This window comes from Orcinus orca, chromosome 20 (assembly GCF_937001465.1).
Source record: "Orcinus orca chromosome 20, mOrcOrc1.1, whole genome shotgun sequence".
Lineage (NCBI taxonomy): Eukaryota > Metazoa > Chordata > Mammalia > Artiodactyla > Delphinidae > Orcinus > Orcinus orca.
Genome location: NC_064578.1, coordinates 43,317,856 through 43,335,330, shown reverse-complemented (window position 1 = coordinate 43,335,330; position 17,475 = coordinate 43,317,856). Strand labels below are relative to the sequence as shown.

General features: G+C 47.5%; 1 protein-coding gene across 2 annotated transcripts; it reads left to right on the top strand.

Moving 5' to 3' along the window:
* Positions 1-4,701: 4,701 nt before the first annotated feature.
* KRTDAP (keratinocyte differentiation associated protein) lies at positions 4,702-8,390 on the top strand. 2 transcript variants are annotated; one of them, XM_033413903.2, is made up of 6 exons: positions 4,702-4,858; positions 6,235-6,276; positions 6,373-6,414; positions 6,592-6,636; positions 7,510-7,557; positions 8,223-8,390. In XM_033413903.2, the coding sequence occupies exons 1-6, from the start codon at positions 4,772-4,774 to the stop codon at positions 8,259-8,261; spliced, it is 303 nt and encodes a 100-aa protein (XP_033269794.1). In that variant the 5' UTR covers positions 4,702-4,771; the 3' UTR covers positions 8,262-8,390. The 2 variants fall into 2 exon arrangements, with proteins under 2 accessions (XP_033269794.1, XP_033269795.1); XM_033413904.2 differs by lacking the exon at positions 6,373-6,414 and having other exon boundaries at positions 4,705-4,858.
* The last annotated feature ends 9,085 nt before the right edge of the window (positions 8,391-17,475 follow it).

Below are 17,475 nucleotides of genomic sequence, written 5' to 3'. Positions count from 1 at the left end.
CCTCAAACGGTTGATGAATAAATGAAAGAAGTCGGGCCCCAAAAGGACTTGGGGGAACCAATTTGATGTGCATCCTCTTCTCACTTCTGTCCTTAAACTGCGGCTCCTGTTCACCTTGGGTTTCACCTGGGAAGGGAGGGCCTTGCACTACCTCCTCGCAGCCACAGGGAAGAGAGCGCGGTCCGTCCCGGGGCCTGAGGCTCAGTCCTTCCCGCTGACTGACAGCGGGCTTCCTGGGGTGTGGGGTGAGGGCTACAGACTGCTGGACCTCGGGTCTCCACGTGCCGGTCCCTGAGGGACTGAGGGAGAAGCTGAAGGGGTCAACATTGTTTCTGGACTTGGGGCGTGCCTGGTCCAAAAGGCTGAAAGCCACCCTCTGAAGTTTAAAGCACAGGCTAAGGCCCTCAGGTGTGAAGGAGTCTCATAAAACGGCAGCCTCCCCTTTGTCCTGCCGGAGCCTCTGAAGCAGCTTCGTGGCGGAGCCTCCGACGTTCGATTTTCCCCTAACGTCCATTGTCCCACGGCAGCCAGGGAGTTTCCCCTGCTCAGAATCCCCCACGAGCTCCATTAGTTGTAGAGTAACATCCCCTCGGCGTGGCTCCGCACCGTTCGCCTCTGCCTCCCTGTCCAATGTCAACCTGGACCTGCTGGGAAAGGCTCCCGAGGAACACCGCTGCTACCTGTCCCTGGAACCCGACATCTTCAGAAGGTTGAAACTTTAACGACTTTTGGTCTAAATTCAAAACCCCAAGCCAGCTGAACCGAGGACACCTACCCAATCGCTATCACGTCACCTTGTTTTATTTTCTTCACAGACCTTGTCATGTTCTCGAAATGATCTTGTTTCCTAATTTTTTGTGAGGTTATAATCTGTCTCTCTTTAACTGGAACACAAGCTTCACAGGACAGGTACCCTGTCCATCTCGAATCCTCAGCGCCAGGAGTCAAAATGGCTGCTTAATAAATATCTGGGTTAGAGGATGGAAGGAGAGATCAGAATTAAGTGGGCTCAATCCAGGAGGTCTTCCTGGGAGAAGTTTAAGCAAAGCGTGCACGGGGCAGAGGGTGGGCGGTGAAGGAAGAAACCAGACCTGCTGGGCAACGTGATTGCTTTCTTGAGTGTGACCCTAACCCTGGCAGAGGGAGGACAGGACGGGACAGGGATGCCCTGGGCTCTGCCCCCCAGTAGCCCACACCCCAGCCCCCTTTCTCTCCAATGATTCTAGGCTTTTCACCTAGATATTCGCCAAGACCCTGAGGCCCCAGTGTGCATCCCTTCAAATCCCCCGTTCCCTCCCTGAACCCAGGAGGCTGGCTCCCAGCCCCTAGGTGTGTCTGTAATGTAGCAACAAGGCTGGGCCTGGCCTCCTACCCACACTCAAGTTCTGGCAGATTTGGGGTGGGGTGGGCGAAGGCCTGTGGGAAAACAGGGGTTTATTGGTATTCTCGGAGTGGGAACTAGATCAAGCAGACTTGGAGCTGGGGTGACGCAGAGCCAGGCTCTGTGCCTCTGTCCGACTCCACTAACCCTCTGTGATGCAGCCGACGCTGAACCCCAGGTAGATTCTCCTGCCACCCGTTACTCCAACCGCTGGGACCCTCTGCCAGTGAGGATCCCCCTACCCTCTCTCCCCCAGCCTGCCCAACCGTTGGACACTGCACACTCGGGGAACACAAACTCACTGAGGCAGTTTAGGTGGGGGAAGGGGAGGGAACTGGGAGAGAGACACCAGACTCTAGATTAGCATTTACAGCAGAAATCATGTAAAGCCAAAATCACCCTTGAAAATGCCACATGGAGATCGATCATAAGTCTAGCCCAGCCAGTTTTTTCCCTCCAGAAAAAGAACAGAATCCCTTTGGTTGTGCACATGAAGGAGTAGGCTTGTAGTTAGAGGCATTATATAAAAGAACCCATCTTTAAACACTAGAACTTCAAACACTAGAGCTAGAAGACTGTCTTTTAAACACACACTTGCTGTGACAAGATGCTCATACTATAAGAGGCATCCGGAATCTGAGGCAATCACAGGTTCACCCTGAGACGTATGCTCATTGAGTACCATCCATCTCTCAGTTCTCGGTTTTCATTTGGCAAGAGCATAGCTTAACCCACCGAAACGAATGCATGTCTGCTTGGAGCTGCCACCTATGGCTGTGCAGGCTGCACACCACAAAAGGACATCTGGTCGAGAGGACAAAAGGGGGCTACCTGCAGCCTTGCCCCCCGACTCTCAGGGCATGGGTCTCATTCATACAGGGCGCTAGGTGGGCTGGCCGAGGCCCTTGGTAGGACACAGTACAGCAAAGGGGCAATACAGGTGCAGCCTCTGGAACTCTGGGGTTCTAACACTGGCCTTGCCACACCCTGGCTGTGTGACCTAGGGTGAGTTATTTAACCTCTATGTGCTGTGGTTCCCCTGCCTACAGAATGGGGATAACTGTTAGTACCCGTCTCACAGAAGCACTGTGATATTTCAGTGAGATCACGCATTTAGAATACCTAGCACAAGGCCTGCCCCAGAGAACGACATCAGTAAATTGGCTAACATTATTATTAGCCGCATTAGCATGAGGAGGAAAAAGGGAAACAGGGAAATGAATTTGTTGGAAAGAAAGCTGAAGTCCAGCGGATGACGGCGTTGGGCTCCTCTGTTGCTCTGGAGTTACCCGGGCTGCAGCGCTCCTCCACTAGCAGGTCTGATTGGACTTCATCACTGAATATCAGCTCTCCTTTGTTGATCCTTCATTCTGCTCATGCTTCGTTCAACTTCGTTCACAGTTGACGCTATGCTGACAGAACGGCGGTGAATGAGCTCTTTCAGTCCCTGTTAATGAATTGGTGAGAATTCATTACACATAAAAACTTGCGTCCTCCAGAAAAACCTTTTGGGGAGGCGCTCCACCCATCTGCCATTTTCTCACTCGTCCCCTCTAGGAACACCAGCCTTGCGTGACGTCTGCGTGGCACGGTCATCTGTGCTTAGCGGGTTTTCCTCAAGCACCGCCTCCTCAGGTAGCTCTGCGAAAGGGGACGTGCCGTTAGAAAAACGGAGGAGGCTTCCTGAGGCTGAAGAGGGGCGGGATGCCGGGGACTGGGGAGTGGGGGCAGGAGGAGAATCGAACTGAAGTACCAGGTTCTGGGGCTCATGAAGACTGTTGGCGGATAAGCCCAGCCCGCTACGCCTCCAGGCCTGTTATCTCTGTGTATTGCATCAGGACGGGGTAAAGAGCCCACGCTGAAATGAGGTGTTGCTTTGTCCTGGCAGCACCCGTCTGTGTTCCAGCACCTCCCTTTTACACCAGGAGCCGGTTGGGCCACCTGAGCCTCAGTTGTGGAGAACGTTACTCGATTAGGATGTTCTGTCACTTTGAGGTGATACAACTGCCAAGCTGGGGGAGTCGGGTGGGGAGCAGAATAAGCTCAACGAAATGGTGTGGGTGCTCAAAGTCCAGGACCTAGAGCCCAACTGGGTAGCTCTAAGACCTATTTTTGCTCTTTTGTGTTTCTCTATTCTTTCTTTCTTTTTTTCTTTTTTTAAATTTTTGGCTGCGTTGGGTCTTCATTGCTGCACAGGCTTTCTCTAGTTGCGGCACATGGGCTCAGCAGTTGTGGTTTGGGGGCTCTAGAGCTCAGGCTCAGTAGTTGTGATGCACGGGCTTAGTTGCTCTGCGGCACGTGGGATCTTCCCTGACCAGGGATCGAACCCGTGTCCCTTGCGTTGGCAGGCGGATTCTTAACCACTGCACCACCAGGGAAGTCCCTGTGTTTCTCTATTCCTTGTCTTCTTAGCTCAAGACAGTTACCTCTGTGAAGACCCAAGAGTGTAAGATGGGCAGCTGGATAATGGGTCCGGTCCCAAAGGAAGAAAGCACAACTTGGTGGAAGGATGCTTGAATTCTAAGATATCCAACCTAGCGTATGCTGAATCCACCTCCACTGTGTAAGGGCATGGTGCTAGGGCATGGTGATGTATAGGTGATTAAGACATAGTTCCTGACCTCAAGAACTTGATATTCTAAGAGGGAAGAACACAAGTTACTCTAGGTACAATGCCAGAGAGATACAAATGAATTGCTATGGCAATTACGAGAAGGGAAAAGTTTGGGAAGGGGGATGACAGATGATGGGAGACATCTGGGAAGCTTAATCCAGGATGGATGTTGGGTTCTGAGAACAAGAGATGAGAGAAGGGCATTTTAGGCATAAGGGGTAGCATGGGCAGCTGCTTGGAGGAGGGAAAAGAAGGATATCTTCAGTAAGGAGTCCAGTTTGGCCAGAATGTGAAGTATGTGCAAAGGGAATGAAAGAAGGAAAACTTAGAAGGGTGGATTGAGGTCAGAGTATGGAAGGCCTTCAATGCCAGTATAGGGAGTTTAGACAGAATTGGATAGGGTGGGGAAAAGCCTGAATTATAAGAGAGGAACGAAGAGATATAAGGCAAAGTGACAAAGACAAAAGGAGAGGTTGCTTGGGTGCCATGGCCAGTCTCTGGGAGGGACAGGTCCAACCTGTCTCCATCTCAGCTCCATTGGCATGAAGAACCCCATTGCCAGCCTACCTTCCAAGTGCCCAGGGCAGAATGTGAATTGAGAAATCCAAGGCAAGTGGGAAACAGTCCACACCTCCCCTTCCCAGAGCCCCAGGGGTGGGCGACAGGATCTGGGGGTGAGTCAGTAGGGTGGGGACCCCAGTTCTGTTCAGATCTGCCTCCCTGGGAATATAAAGGGCAAGCCTTGCCTTGCCTCAGAACACCCCAAACTTGACACCATGAAGATCCCAGTTCTTGCTGCTGTGGTTCTCCTCTCTCTCCTGGCGCTCCACTCTGCTCAGGGGGCTACCCTGGGCCGTTCTGAGGTGAGCACGTCACCTGGGTTCTCTTTCTCTTATACCTGTTAGCTGACTCAATCGGTCACTGGATAAGTGGCTCTTATCTTTGGCTATTACCAGGGGCTGAATGAGAAGCTGGGGCTCTGAGGAAGGGAAGAAAGGAGGAAGGAGACAAAGCTTTCCTGGGAAGGGGCAGAGAGGCTTATATTTCTGGAAAGGGTGGTAAAGTGTGGGGTAGAGGCTGGACATCCTGAGAGGAGACAGGGGCTGAAGTTGGTCGTCTGGGTTCAGCCCCACATCTGTTTTGTTTGTATCCCTGGGAATGGCTCTCAGGTGGCTAGAAGCGCCCTGCTACCTCTGGAGCTTAGGCCATACCAAGAATCCTTAGGAGTCAGTCTCCAGCCAGGAAAAATCCTGAGGTCCCTCTCTCCCCACCTTATCGCACTGTGAGGGGGATGGGGGAATGCGCATGTCGGATTTGCAAGTCTACGATAGGGGTCACAGACTCCACTGCTTAGGGTCCCAGCAAGTGATGTCGGTGCGCAGGAGGGCTGGTGGGGCCTCAGGGGAGGTGGAATGAATTTGCTCAACCTGGAAGGGGACAGTCTCTATGCCATCTGACTGCTGCTAAGTGGGAAAATGTGCCCAGTGTGGCCGGGGTTTAAAAATTTTCAAGAGAAACTGGAAATCGGATTTCTGAATTCTTACTAAGTAAAAACCTTTAATTCAAATTAAAAAAAAAACAAGCCAAATTGTGATGAGATCTGAACATTTGGGTCTAGGCTGTAGGCTACCTGTTTGTGACCTCTGTTGTGGGAAGGAAGAAATGAGGGGCAACGAGGCTGGGCAGCTAAGGTCGGGATGGCAACAGATGGGAGGCACTGAAGTACGGGGGTGGGAGGTGGGCTTCCAGCTGGAGCAGGGAGACGGAGACTCAGACTCTGGTGGCAATTCAAGTCACAAAGCAAACCGACCTCCAGAAGTAAAGGCAGACAGGGCACCTCAGAAACTTGGCCGCCACCTGCCTTCCAATCTCCCGTGCCCAGCTCCGTGGGCTGAGCGTGGGTGTCTCGGGAACACCCCGAGTCCACGGCAGAACCGCACTAGCTCGTTTTTCTTGGGAGGAATCCTCTTTCTCCGCCCTCTCCTCCTGCTGCCGACGGTGGATGCGGGCCTGCGCTCCGACTTCTCTGTCTCCCCCGTGCCACTCTCCCATCCCTTCTCGACATGTGCACATCTGTCAATCATCCGCCACACTGGGACAGAGTGGGTTAACGGAGGCCCCGTGGTGGAGAATGGGACTGGCCTGTGGAGGGAAGCAGAGCTGGCAGAGGGGGTTTGGGGAAGGGGATTTGCCATCGTGTGATCGATCATTTGTCTCCTTTCTCCCCTTCGCTTTCCAGGAAGGAATCACCATTGGTAATAAAGCGGCAGGAATCGAGGAGGTAAACCACCTGTTTTCCCACCATCTGACTACGAGTTCGTCCCCCATCAGTTCATGTTCCTAAATAACTTTCTGAACACCCTGCTGCTTTGCCTAGACCGCTTATGCCCAGTTTCCGAACACTGAAAAGTCGCGACCTGTAAGTTTAATTCTTTAATTCGGCCCCCATAAATACCCAAATCCTAAAGGAGATCGAGGCCTGAGTAGAGAGCTTGCAGAGCTGTCATGGTCCTTCACCTTTCCCAGAGGGCTAGGGGCTAAGCTCTGTCCTTCCCTGGAACTGATTCTCTTCTGGTCTCTTTCTCTCTCTGCAAAGGTTCTTAAGGGTAATGAATTCCTGAACTGGAAGGCGCTCTTCGAGGTAAGCAATTGGGCGCCCTTTTTCTCCTGACGGTTGGTCCGGGTAGTGGCAACGCATTCTAGTCTAGCCCTTCTGGTTCTTTCCTGGGCGGGAGTAACTGTCCCACTTAGATGCTGCCCAACTGAAGAAAGCTTCCCGGGGAGGCTGTCGTGGCCAGACCTTATTTTCCTAACGTGGCCCACAAAGACAATCTCTGAAAAGGAAGAACTTAACCAGCCAAGAGTTTATTCGAATTCCCTCATCCTCCAGGAAGACACTGAGGCTCGAAGTTGGGTGACTTACCCAAGCTTAGAAGCCTAAGTCAGTGGCAGCGCTGGAATTAGAGCCTGTAGTGCGTGACCCGCACATACTCGCTACATGCCCTCTTGCAAATGTCTTAACTTCTCTGAGCCACGGTTTCCTCATCTGTGATGTGGAGACGATGACAGTACCAACATCAAAAGACTGCTATGGGGCTTCCCTGGTGGCGCAGTGGTTGAGAGTCCGCCTGCCGATGCAGGGGACGCGGGTTCGCGCCCCGGTCCGGGAAGATCCCACATGCCGCGGAGCGGCTGGGCCCGTGAGCCATGACCGCTGAGCCTGCGCGTCCGGAGCGTGTGCTCCACAACGGGAGAGGCCACAACAGTGAGAGGCCCGCGTACCGCAAAAAAAAAAAAAAAAAAAAAAAAAGACTGCTGTGAAGACCAAATGAAATCATGCCCGTAAAGCAGTCAGTATAAGGCAGGCACAGAAGAAGTGTTCAGGAAATATTAATGCTTACCGTAATTATAAAACAATGACACCATCACCGCTACAGAGTCTTCAGCAAGCGCTTACTGATCCATGCTCACCTGACCTGTAACACATCACTCTCATTCTCTTCTTCTGTTTTAGTCTGTCAAAAGGAGACTTCCTTTCGTCAACTGGGATGCTTTTCCTAAGGTAAGAGGCAGTGGGCATTAGGAGAGAAGGGAGGCTGAGGGTGAGGGAAAAAGCAGAGGATCTCAGTGGGAGAGTGGGGAAAGTGAAAGGAGGATCAAAGCTAAGTAAATCACACAGAGAAAGACAAATATCATATGATATCACTTATATGTGGGATCAAAAAAAGGCTACAAGTGAACTTACCTACAAAACAGAAATAGAGTTACAGATGTAGAAAATAAACTTATGGTTACCTGGGGCGGGGGTAAAGGTGCGGAGGGATAAATTGGAAGATTGGGATTGACATATACATACCCACTACTATATATAAAATAGATAACTAATACAGACCTACTGTAGAGCACAGGGAACTCTACTCAATACTCTGTAATGGCCTATATGGGAAAAGAATCTAAAAATGAGTGGGTATATGTATACGTATAACAGATTCACTTTGCTGTACACCTGAAACTAACACAACATTGTAAGTCAACTATACTCCAATAAAGATTAAGAAAAACAAAGCTAAGGGAAATCGCAACTACTATAACTCAGAGGAGAACAGGAGCTTAGACTGGGGCAGAGATTCCTTTCCACCAGGGCCCCACCCTATCCTGGGCTTTCTTAGGACTCCGGCTCCCCGCCCCCAAGGGTCTCCAAACTGACCGTACCCTCTCTCCCCACAGCTGAGAGGAATGATGGGTAAAGCTGCGGATGCCCAATGACCAGCCCCTTCGAGACCCAGCACTACTGATACCACTGAAAGAGGGGGCCAGTGTGGGATCTGATCACCATCCTATCTATGATCACTCTTTGCTGCCTCAGTAACTCCAATAAAATGTTTTCCAAACAAACGGCTCCCGTATCTGCATCTCTGCCCTTATCCTACTGGGCTCTAGAAAGGAATTAAGATGGAGTGAGCTCCAAGGCTGATAGGCAGAAATCTTGACTTCTGACAGGGTAGTAAGTAGTGAGACAGGAGAAAGTGGGAAGGGCAGGTATATCAAGCCGGCAAGAGACTCCTTGTGTCTTAGCACCTTAGTACTAGTTGATATCCTTGAGAAGCACGAAGCTGTGAGTGGTTTGGTAACACCCCCAAGGAAGCAATCCTGCCCCCTGAACTCCTGGCACCCTCCCCGACCTGCCTTCTGGGAACCTGACTCCTCTGATGGTGGCAATTCGGTATAACAGAGCTATCTGGAATCCAAGGCTCAGGACCCAGCTTAAATCATAAGAGTTCATCTGAAATCCTGTTTTTAAAATTAAGTAGGTTATAAATAAAGAAAACTGGTGGTGTGACCTGGGTCTTTCTAAGCTCCTTTCTTTATCTGTGAAATGAGTGTGGAAATAAACAAGAATGATAATAACTACCTTGAAGTTTTGTTATGAAAGTCAAATGAGATAAGGTATATACAGCCCTTTGCACAGGGCCAGGCATAGAGTAGGTACTCAACAATTGCTTGTTTTCTCCACTAACCACTCCCCTCCCCCAGAGCTACCACTCATTATTCACTCAGTCACTCACTCACCAATCCATCCATCCATCCATTTACTGAAAAGGTCTAGAAATGTGGAATGGATTCAGTTTCAGTTCCTGCAGGTGTACTCTGTATGGAATCTGTGTACTTTGTGTGCCTGCTCTGTGTACTTAAAATGTTGAATTAGTTGGGATTATTTCTGGTTTCTCTTGAAAACTGGGAAAATGAGAAAACAAGGGACCCGCGATTGGCTTAAATCCAAGTAATAGCTGCCCTCTTTACATAGGACGTGGTCTCCGGATCAGCAAAGTTCCACTTGTCAAGTTTCATTTATTTAATTGTCTTTTGGCTCTTACAAGCAACTGAATTTGCAAATTATGGCCTGTAGCTTACTTGAAGAGGTAGACTACATAGGGAAATTAAACTTGTGTAGGGGGAGGAAAAACTTCCTTCTACCCTCTTAAATGCTGCAGCTGGCCTAATAATTAAACTGACATGAGACAGATTAACAGGAGAAAAGCATACAAATTTAATTTTTTTTTTTTTTTTTACATATACACAGGTGTCTTCACAGAAGGAAAATGAAGACCCAAAGAAGTTTTTAGGTCCAAAAGCCTGTAAGGTACATACCTTTTTACAAAAAGAATGATAAATTGTGGGGATGTGACAAAGCAAAGGCCCTTGGACTAGAGGCAATAAATCGTGGCTCAGTGACTAGGAAGTATGTGAGGGAAACTAATGGAAGATAAGGGTTATTTTAGTAAGTTTGCTTATACAGACCGGAGTCAACTCCCAGTCTCTGATGATAAGAATGTCCTTCTCTTCCTGGTACAGGGAGGGCACCTTTCTCAAGGAAAAATTTACATCCTGCTCTTAGATAGAAAGGGGGAGAGCCCTTCCTGTATCTGCTGTTTCACAAGTGTCTTCAGCTCAAAATGATCAGTAATCAATAATTAAAGAAGAATATTTTGGGGTGGCATGTTCTGAATCCCTTCACTTGGTTCCAGCTTTCAAGGAGCTTAAAGTCTAGATGAATAAGACATGTAAATGTTGTTTATACCCGTCCTTCTAGTTAACTTACAACAAGAGACACACACACACACTAATGAGAAGCAACTTATAAATGAGCTCATTAATGGAAAAGAAAAAAATGGAAAGTGGTCAAATGTCACAATCAATTAAAATATTTTGCAAAGACTGAGTGCTCATAAACTGGGTGATAGGAAATGGAGTAGAGGAAGAAGGAGGGGAAGTCCTTAAGCTACATTTATTGAGTGGCTAGGTTTTAGGGGAGGACACAAGTCATCACGGAGAAGGCAAGAGTACCTTTGAGATAAAGCAGTTCTCAAAGTGTAGTCCTGGCATCAGCAGCAACAGAACCACCGGACAATTTCCGAGAAGCACAAATTCTTGGGCTCTACCCCAGATCTACTAAATCAGAAACTGGGCGCGGGGCCCAGCAGTCCATGTCTTAACAAGCTCTCTAGGTGAGGCTAACGGCTTGAGAACCACCAAGAAAGGAAAGCAAGAGAATGATTAATGCAAAATTCAGGATAGTGGTTACCTCGTAGGTGGAGAGACCATCATGTGACAGGGAAGGGGCACAGGGAGGCGGATGGAAGTGACAGAAGGCTTCTATTATTAATGTTTTAATTTTTTCCTTAAACATATCAGAGGGGAGGAAAAAATCTTTTCCGTCTACCCTTCGAGATTCTTGGCTGGGTCTCTGTGACGAAAGACAGGTTAACAGGAGAAAAGCATACAAATTTATCTAGTATAAGTTTTACGTGACATGGGAGCAATCGTAAGTAAATGAAGACCCGAAGAAGCAGTCAAACCTGTATGCTTTTGTGCTAGTTTGTTTGTTTTTTTTTTCGGTACTCGGGCCTCTCAGCGCTGTGGCCTCTCCCGTTGCGGAGCACAGGCTCCGGACGCGCAGGCTCAGCCGCTCCGCGGCACGCGGGATCCCCCCCGGACCGGGGCACAAACCCACGCCCCCTGCATCGGCAGGCGGACTCCCAACCACTGCGCCACCAGGGAAGCCCTTGTGTTAGGTTTGATGGAGAGTGGGAAGTCATGGGAAAACGTGATAGGACAAAAGGGATATGAGCTCAGTGTAGGAAACTGGGGAAACTTAGCAAGGTGTGTTCACTAAGATTCCTCTTGGGGGGGTCCCTCTATCTTCGAGACAAGGATGATCCTCTCCCCTGGGTAGAGGGAGGGCACTTCTCACATGAGGGTCTTATGACTTGCTTCTAGGGAACGTCAGTGAGTCCTTCCTGCACCTATTTTCTCGAATTCCTTCAGCTTGAAATATTCAATATGCTAAGGCACGATATTTTGGGGTAGGGTGTCCTGAACCCCGCCAATACACATTTTATACATACTTATGTACGCAGCATTCCACACCAATATGTGACCAAAACAAGAAAATGGCTTTGAGTAATTCGTGAGTGCTGGGGGGATGCAGAGTAAAGACAGCTGGAGTCTAGGAAGACTGGAATCTGGAGGAAAAGAACTTGCAGACATGCTTGTGTAAGTGGGTAACGGATGCACTCTAGAGCTAATGAAACTGACAAAAATGTACCAACATGGGTGAGATAATTCAGGGGATTCAAAGAACAGAAGACAAGATACCTGTTCTCTCTGGGGAATGTGTAGGATGAGAAAGAAGCCAAGAAGTAGCCATACTTCACTCTACGCTTTATAAAAACAACCAATGCATTCTGTGTGGACATTATGCCACTCATTAAATAGGATGTAGAGCTATATGTTGAAATATGGAACAATCTCGAAGATATGGTAGAATGAAAAAAAAAGGGGCAGAGCAGTGTGAATAGTATATTAGAAAAAAAGATGGTACAAATATATGCTCTTATATGCATAAAGTATCTCTAGAATAAAACTCAGGGAGTAACAGTGATCACCTCTGGGGACTGACGTACTCGCACTCTGTGCCCTTTTGGATTTTATGAGAAAAATTCTTTTTACCATGTGTACATATTCAAAAGGATAAAGTAAAAAAACAAAACCTTAATAAAACAAACACACCAAAAAACCTTCTACATTTTAAGGTGTCAGGGCCTAGCCCGTGAACTGGTCCTGCGTAGACACTTCTTACTGAGTGAATGATACGGATTTCCCATACATTTACCACACCCTTCTGCTGCTCAGAGTGTGGTCCTTGGACCAAAAGCATTAGCACCACTTGGGCTTGTGAGAAAGCAGAATCTCAGCCCACCCCAGAGCCAATGAATCAGAATATGCATTTTTATTTTTATTTATTTATTTATTTATTTTTTGCAGTATGCGGGCCTCTCACTGTTGTGGCCTCTCCCATTGCGGAGCACAGGCTCTGGACGCGCAGGCTCAGTGGCCATGGCTCACGGGCCCAACCGCTCCGCGGCATGTGGGATCTTCCCGCACCAGGGCACGAACCCATGTCCCCTGCCTAGGTAGGCGGACTCTCAACCACTGTGCCACCAGGGAAGCCCCAGAATATGCATTTTAACAAGACCCCCCCCCCCGCCCACCCCCATAGGATTCAACTGCACAGTGAAGTTTGGGAAATACTGACTGCCTGAGGCATTATGTTAAGTGCTGTGCAGAATGCCTTCAAGGAGCTTCTGATCCAGCTGCAGTTAAAGGAAGTGCATAGGTAGAAAGTGCGGGATACAACTAGAAAAGGTGCATTTAGATTCGGCAGAAGGGAGAAATTCTTTTGGAGTCAGGGTAAAAAAAACTAGGGGAGGGACTTCTCTGGCGGTCCAGTGGTAAAGACTCTGCGCTTCCACTGCAGGGGGCGTGGGTTCATCCCTGGTCAGGGAACTAAGATCCCACACGCTGTGCTGCGCGGCCAAAAGCAAACGAACAAACAAAAGCCCTCCAAAAACTAGGGGAAGTAACTTTTGAGCTGGGCATTGAAGAATATTTGAAAAATATTTTTTAAAAAAGTGTGCTTTTGTTCTTTTGGAGCAAGGGGGAGGATGGTGGAGGGTCCCCCCAGCAGGCAGAGCAGAAATGCAGAACTGGTAGTGCAGCATACTGAATTGGGGACATTGTAATTCAGCCTGGCTACGGGGTAGGGGCTGAAGGCTGGAAATGCAGGTTGGGTCTGATGATGGAGGGCCATGGTTACAAGGCTGAGAAATTTCCACCCCATCCCGCGGTCAGTGAAGAGATTCCTGCGGGTGGTAACAATCACAGCAACAATAGCCACTCTTATTTGGTTCTTATCACAAGCCAGGCTTCATGCCAAGTGCTTTGCATGTATTATCTCAGTTGATCCACATAACAACGCTATTAGGTTGGCACCAATATCCCCATCTCACAAGTGAAGAAGCCGAATCTCAGAGAGATGAAGTGCTTTGTTTAGGCTCACACAGCCTAAACAGAGCCGGAACTAAGCCCGCATGGACCTAGGACATCACCCCCACTTTAACTGGAGTTGTACAACATTCATTTGCTTTATAAACTGGGGTTCTATATAAGATTTTGCTGGACAAAATGCTTCCATTTCATAAAAAAGTTTGGACATCACTGCTGAGAATGATGGGCAGCTGCTGAAGGCATTTAAGGCATTATAGCCTGGTGGTTAGAACACAAGTTTTCAAATCAGTCAGATCTGGTTTCAAATTCTGTTCCTACCACTTTACTAGCTATGTGACTTCTGGGTGACCACTCTGTTGGGGCCTCAGTTTTACCATCTGTAAAGTGAGAATAATATCAATACTTTATAGGAGTTAAGAATATTTAAGTTAATAGTTAAGAATAGTTAACAATAAATGTTAACCTAACATTCATATTAACAAAGGGTAGCTGTTATTAGTACTCTCTGTAACTCCAGTCAGATCATGACCCAGATAGATTCACACTGAGAGAGCTAATATTCACAACTGCATGCATTTGCTCTCTCCTAACAGATGAGGAAACTGAAGCTCAGACAGGTGAAGTGACTTTCCCAAGGGCATCCGGAGAGGAAGCAGCTGAGCCAGGTTTTGAACCCAGGTTCTGTTAGACTCCAAAGCCTTAGAGCTTTTAATAATTCTAATTTCCTGTCCATAACACACAAAAAGAGCGCCTACCATGTGTAAGATATTGTGTTAGTACTTTACATTTGTGATCTTATTTAATTCTTACAACTTTATGAAGTCAGTACTATAATCAAGTCTGTCTTATACAAAGGAAAATAAAACTCAAAGGGGCAAATCATGGCTCGGTTTAACTTTCTGTCAATGAAGTTTCTCGTCAAATTTCTGAATGATAAAACCAGGACTGAAGTACAGAGTTGTGCCTACGTGCACCCCAGCAAGCGCCATCCAAGGGATACACTGGAAACTTGCAAAATATGCAAAGAGGCAGGTACCCGGATTCCCACAGCAGCAATGCTTGCAATAGCTCAATGGTGGAAACCACCTGTATGTCCATCAACAAGAGAATGGATAAATAAAATGTGGTATGTCCATCTGGTGGAATGGTAGATATCCAGCAGTGAAAATGAGATAGAGTTACATGTATCAACCAGGCTGAGGTTAAAAAATGTTAATTGAAAAATGCAAGTTGCAAAATAGTACCTGCAGTGTGAAACCATTAATACGAAGCCTAAAAACATGCAAAGCAATGCTATGTGTTTATGGGTACATCTACCTGCCGTAAAAGTGTAAATACCAGTGGGAAGGATTTTCACTAACTTGAGGATTGTGTTCCCTCTGGGAATGGAAGAAAATACGTTCAAGAAAGGTACAATCAGGCTTCAGCTCTATCTATAACGTTTTAGTTCTTAAAACAAGTCTGAAGCAAATAGGTCAAAATGTTAAGATGGATAAAGCTGAGGGATATGTACGCCAGGCTTTGTGAATGTGGTTTCCCCTATTTTTATGTATGTTTGAAATATTTCATGTTAAAATATTTTAAAACAACAACAATAAAGACACCTTAATTTCAACCTGCCCAAAGCCCTTCAGCCATGAAGGGGTTCTGTGGCTGACACCGCACTCCTCACGCCACCTCCTAAGTACAGTGGGTCCTGAGAGCCTGGTTTGCTTCGTTACAAACGCCCACGACACTGGCACTGTGGAGGCAGCCCAAGAACTTCGACAGATGAAATGTCCTCAGATGCTTCTGAGAAGCGAACACAACGTGGCACCCTTGACAACCATCATGCTATTAAGACCTCCCACTGCATTTCCCAACGCCCAACAGATAAACCTACAGCAGAATTCCTGGGTGCTCCTCTCTAAAGCCAACGACAACCCAAACAAACAAAAAGCCCCCAGTCCTCTCCCACTAACAGGCCCCTCCCATTCCTCATATGAACCTGAGTCTCCCAGACCGGGGACTGGAGTACTGGTCCTCAGTGCCTCCTACTGCAGCTGACCTCTTGCACAACTGCCGTCCCACCAGACCCTCCATCACCCGTGGATACACAGTCACCTCCCAGGAGCCCTGAAAGCTCCTTCTTTTACGTTAAATCAGATCATGCCGTCTTTCCACTCTTGACGCTCCGATGATTTCCCGTTACTTTCAGAATAAACCCTACCAACTTTACGATGGGCCCCTTCTCCTATCTCCCCGACTTCCCTGGTCCAGCCACCCAGCCTCTCTGGGGCTCCTCCAACAGGCCCAGCTTGCCCCCTCCCTACATGACTCATTCCTCACTGCCCTTGCTGCCTCACTTCATTCAGTTCTCTTGAGATGACAGCTCCTCTGTGAGACCTTTGCAATCTGACCACACTACCTAAAGAATCACCTGCCCTCGTGATCCTCTAATTCTGCTTGATTTTTTATAGCGTTTATCGCTACCAGAAACATCTCTACTAACTTGTTATCTTTGGGGTCCTCAAGAGCTGCGCCCTCCAGTGCAGCTATCCACTGTCCACACGTGGCCATGGAGCAGTTGAAACGGGACTCGTCCTAATTGAGAGATGGGGCAACTGTAAAACATGTACAAAAAAGAGTATACGTATCTCACGACTATTTTTATATTACATGTTGGAATAACATTTTGGATATATTGGGTTACAGAAAAGATATTAAAATTTACGTCACTGGTCTTTTCTTACTTTTATCAAAATCTGGCTATTGGAAACTTTTAAATTACATATACGGCTCACATTCTATATTTTAGATAGAGCTCATCTAGAAGAAGATCAGTGCTATGAAGATAGGAACTCTTTTGCTGCCCACTATATCCCTAGCACACAGTGCCTGGCACACAGTAGGCACTCAATAAACACTTGTGAATTGAATGAAGGACCAATCCCCTCGTCCATGCCTAAGCTTACATGCACAATCAAATACCGTTCTTTCACTCCCCCTCCTACAGGCGAGGAGCCCTACCTTAAAATCCCCCAGCGCCTCTCATGTGATTCCCTGCATTCCTGATACAATGTGTCCTAACAGGGTCACTGTGATCATCTCAACCAGAAACCCTCCCCCACCACGACAAACCTCACTCCCTACATACAGCACCCTCATCACTCATTCTCAGCGTAGCATCAGGAATCAACGTCCATCTAGCATTGGTGACCTGATGATCTCTCAAGACTTCTGATGATCACAGATCCCCCTTACAGCTTATGGCCACGATAGCCCTCCTCACTAATTCCCGACAGAACCTCTGGGGCTCCTCCCCTAAGGAAGCAGGAACCAGAAAACTAATTTTGACTCCCTAAATTATCTCCAAATCAGATTATTCAGAGTTACAGAGGCAGGCTGATTGGATTGAGACACCAAGGTCTCATTCACCATACAACTTAAAAACTGTGTCCTGGCAATTCCCTGGCAGTCCAGTGGTTTGGACTACGCATTCTCATTGCTGAGGGCCGGGTCGGGGAACTAATATAATCCCACACGCCACGTGGTGTGGCCAAAAAAAAAAAAAAAAATTGTATCCCTTTACCAGGCCACCTTGTTATTTCTTATCAATCAAATCTTCTGCACCATGATATTGCCCTGGATATATTTTTGTATAATTCATTCAGTGTAAACCTTTGCGACATGGCACGATATTTGTAACACGTTTTACCTTGGCTTTGATTCATTTCTCAATATACCGCAGAGAAACCTCCCAAGGTCTCTCCTGACCTGAGAGAAGCCCCGTCCAGCTCTCTCCCCACAAAGACACTGCCCAGGAATAAATCCTCCTCCCCTTGAGCCCCGAACTTATTTCCATCTTTTAAAATTGATTACATGTTGAGATAATATACTTTGAACATGTTGGGTTAAATAAAATATATTAACGTTAATTTTATGTTTCTTTTGACTTCTTATAATGTAGCTATTAAAAAATTAAAAATGGCTTACATTGTATTTCCACTGGAGAGTGCCGGGGTTGATAGAAGGATACAATGCAAAGCTCTTAGCCCAGTGACTGACACATAATAAATATCTGATAAATTCTCTAAATGCATTTTTTACAGGTTGCTTCCACGTGAAAAGTTTTTTTGCTGTTTATTGAGGA